Here is a 1,142-nt window from a genome sequence, read left to right as displayed (position 1 = left end):
GCACGTCCAAAACTGACCTCCTGATATACTCCCTCCAAATCCCACTCTCTGGTCATCTCCATTTCAGCTAATGACATCTATGTGGTGTCAGTCTCTCAGGCCTAAAGTTTTGGTGTTATCCTGAGGACTCCCTTTCTATCACATCCTACAACTGTTCTATCAGGAAGTTTTAGTGAAATCTTCAGAGTACATTCAGAATCGGAACACATAACATAACACCACCTCTACTGCTTACACCCAGAATTAAGTCACCATCATCTCTGGCCTGGTTCATTGGTTCCCAGAGTTTGCTGCACATCAGACTCATCTGAGGATCTTTGAAAAATACTTATGCCTGGCTCTAAATTATTATAGGGTGTGACCCTCAAATTCTCGCCATGTGATTCTAAAGTGCATCAAAGTTTGGGAAACTGTATTTATTTCTTCCACACTATAGTTTGCGCTATGAGTCGGAACCGACTCCACGGCACATAACAAGTGTATCCTCACGCCGTCTCCCCGCTCCCTCCCAACCTCCTCCGAGGTGAGGCATTCTGGGTCCCTAGACCCTTTTTTTCCAGATCACCCACTCTCACGCTTTCAGTTAGTATAGTAGCTTTCAACTACTATACATAAGCTTTGTCCCACCCCTGTACTGCTCAGGTTGAGCTTTCTATTCTTTAAACTGCCATGTCATTCAGGGGCTCTAATCCTACAGGTTTCGAACACAAATAAGGTCACCTCAGTCTCCCCCAATTCCTACTAACATGAAAGCCACCACTGCTGGAGAGAACAGGCTGTGCGCAAGTTTCCTAGGTAAAGCTTTACGATAACGTTGACCGTCATTTTACGACAGGTCGGGGTTGCTTTGTGGCTGTCAACTTTCCGCGAGGTCTGAGTACTTAACCTGCATTCTCTGTGGTGTAGCTGCTGCGAAGCGTTGCAATGAGGCAGAAGAGGAAAGGTGCGATCGAGGGAGGCAGAGGAAGAAGGGAAAAGGGAGGCTATCGGGAGGAATGGGAGGTTAGATACTGAACCCAACTTTTCCCGCACGAATCCAATCCAATGCTTAATCTAGTCACTTCGCCACATGGGATCTGTCGATTCTAGCCCCGTTTTCTTGTGTCACTTTTGATTTTCAAATGAGGGGTCTCTGCTTAACT

General features: G+C 46.3%; 1 protein-coding gene across 3 annotated transcripts in view; it reads left to right on the top strand.

Annotated features, from left to right (window-relative positions):
* Positions 1-794: 794 nt before the first annotated feature.
* The window catches only part of ELP3 (elongator acetyltransferase complex subunit 3), a 145,100-nt gene continuing 144,752 nt past the window's right edge, over positions 795-1,142 (top strand). For 2 of the 3 annotated variants that reach the window (XM_006864349.1, XM_006864348.1), the window contains exon 1: positions 795-943. Coding sequence is in view for 2 of the 3 variants with exons in the window: in XM_006864348.1 (XP_006864410.1) it covers positions 925-943 (19 nt within the window). In the remaining variant the exon portion in view is untranslated. Of the gene's footprint in view, positions 994-1,142 lie in introns of all 3 variants that reach the window. The other variant, XM_006864347.1, reaches the window with a different exon arrangement.

Source organism: Chrysochloris asiatica, unplaced genomic scaffold (genome assembly GCF_000296735.1).
Source record: "Chrysochloris asiatica unplaced genomic scaffold, ChrAsi1.0 scaffold00064, whole genome shotgun sequence".
NCBI lineage: Eukaryota > Metazoa > Chordata > Mammalia > Afrosoricida > Chrysochloridae > Chrysochloris > Chrysochloris asiatica.
The sequence above is the reverse complement of the archived record's forward strand: the minus strand, read 5'-3'. Positions and strand labels throughout refer to the sequence as shown.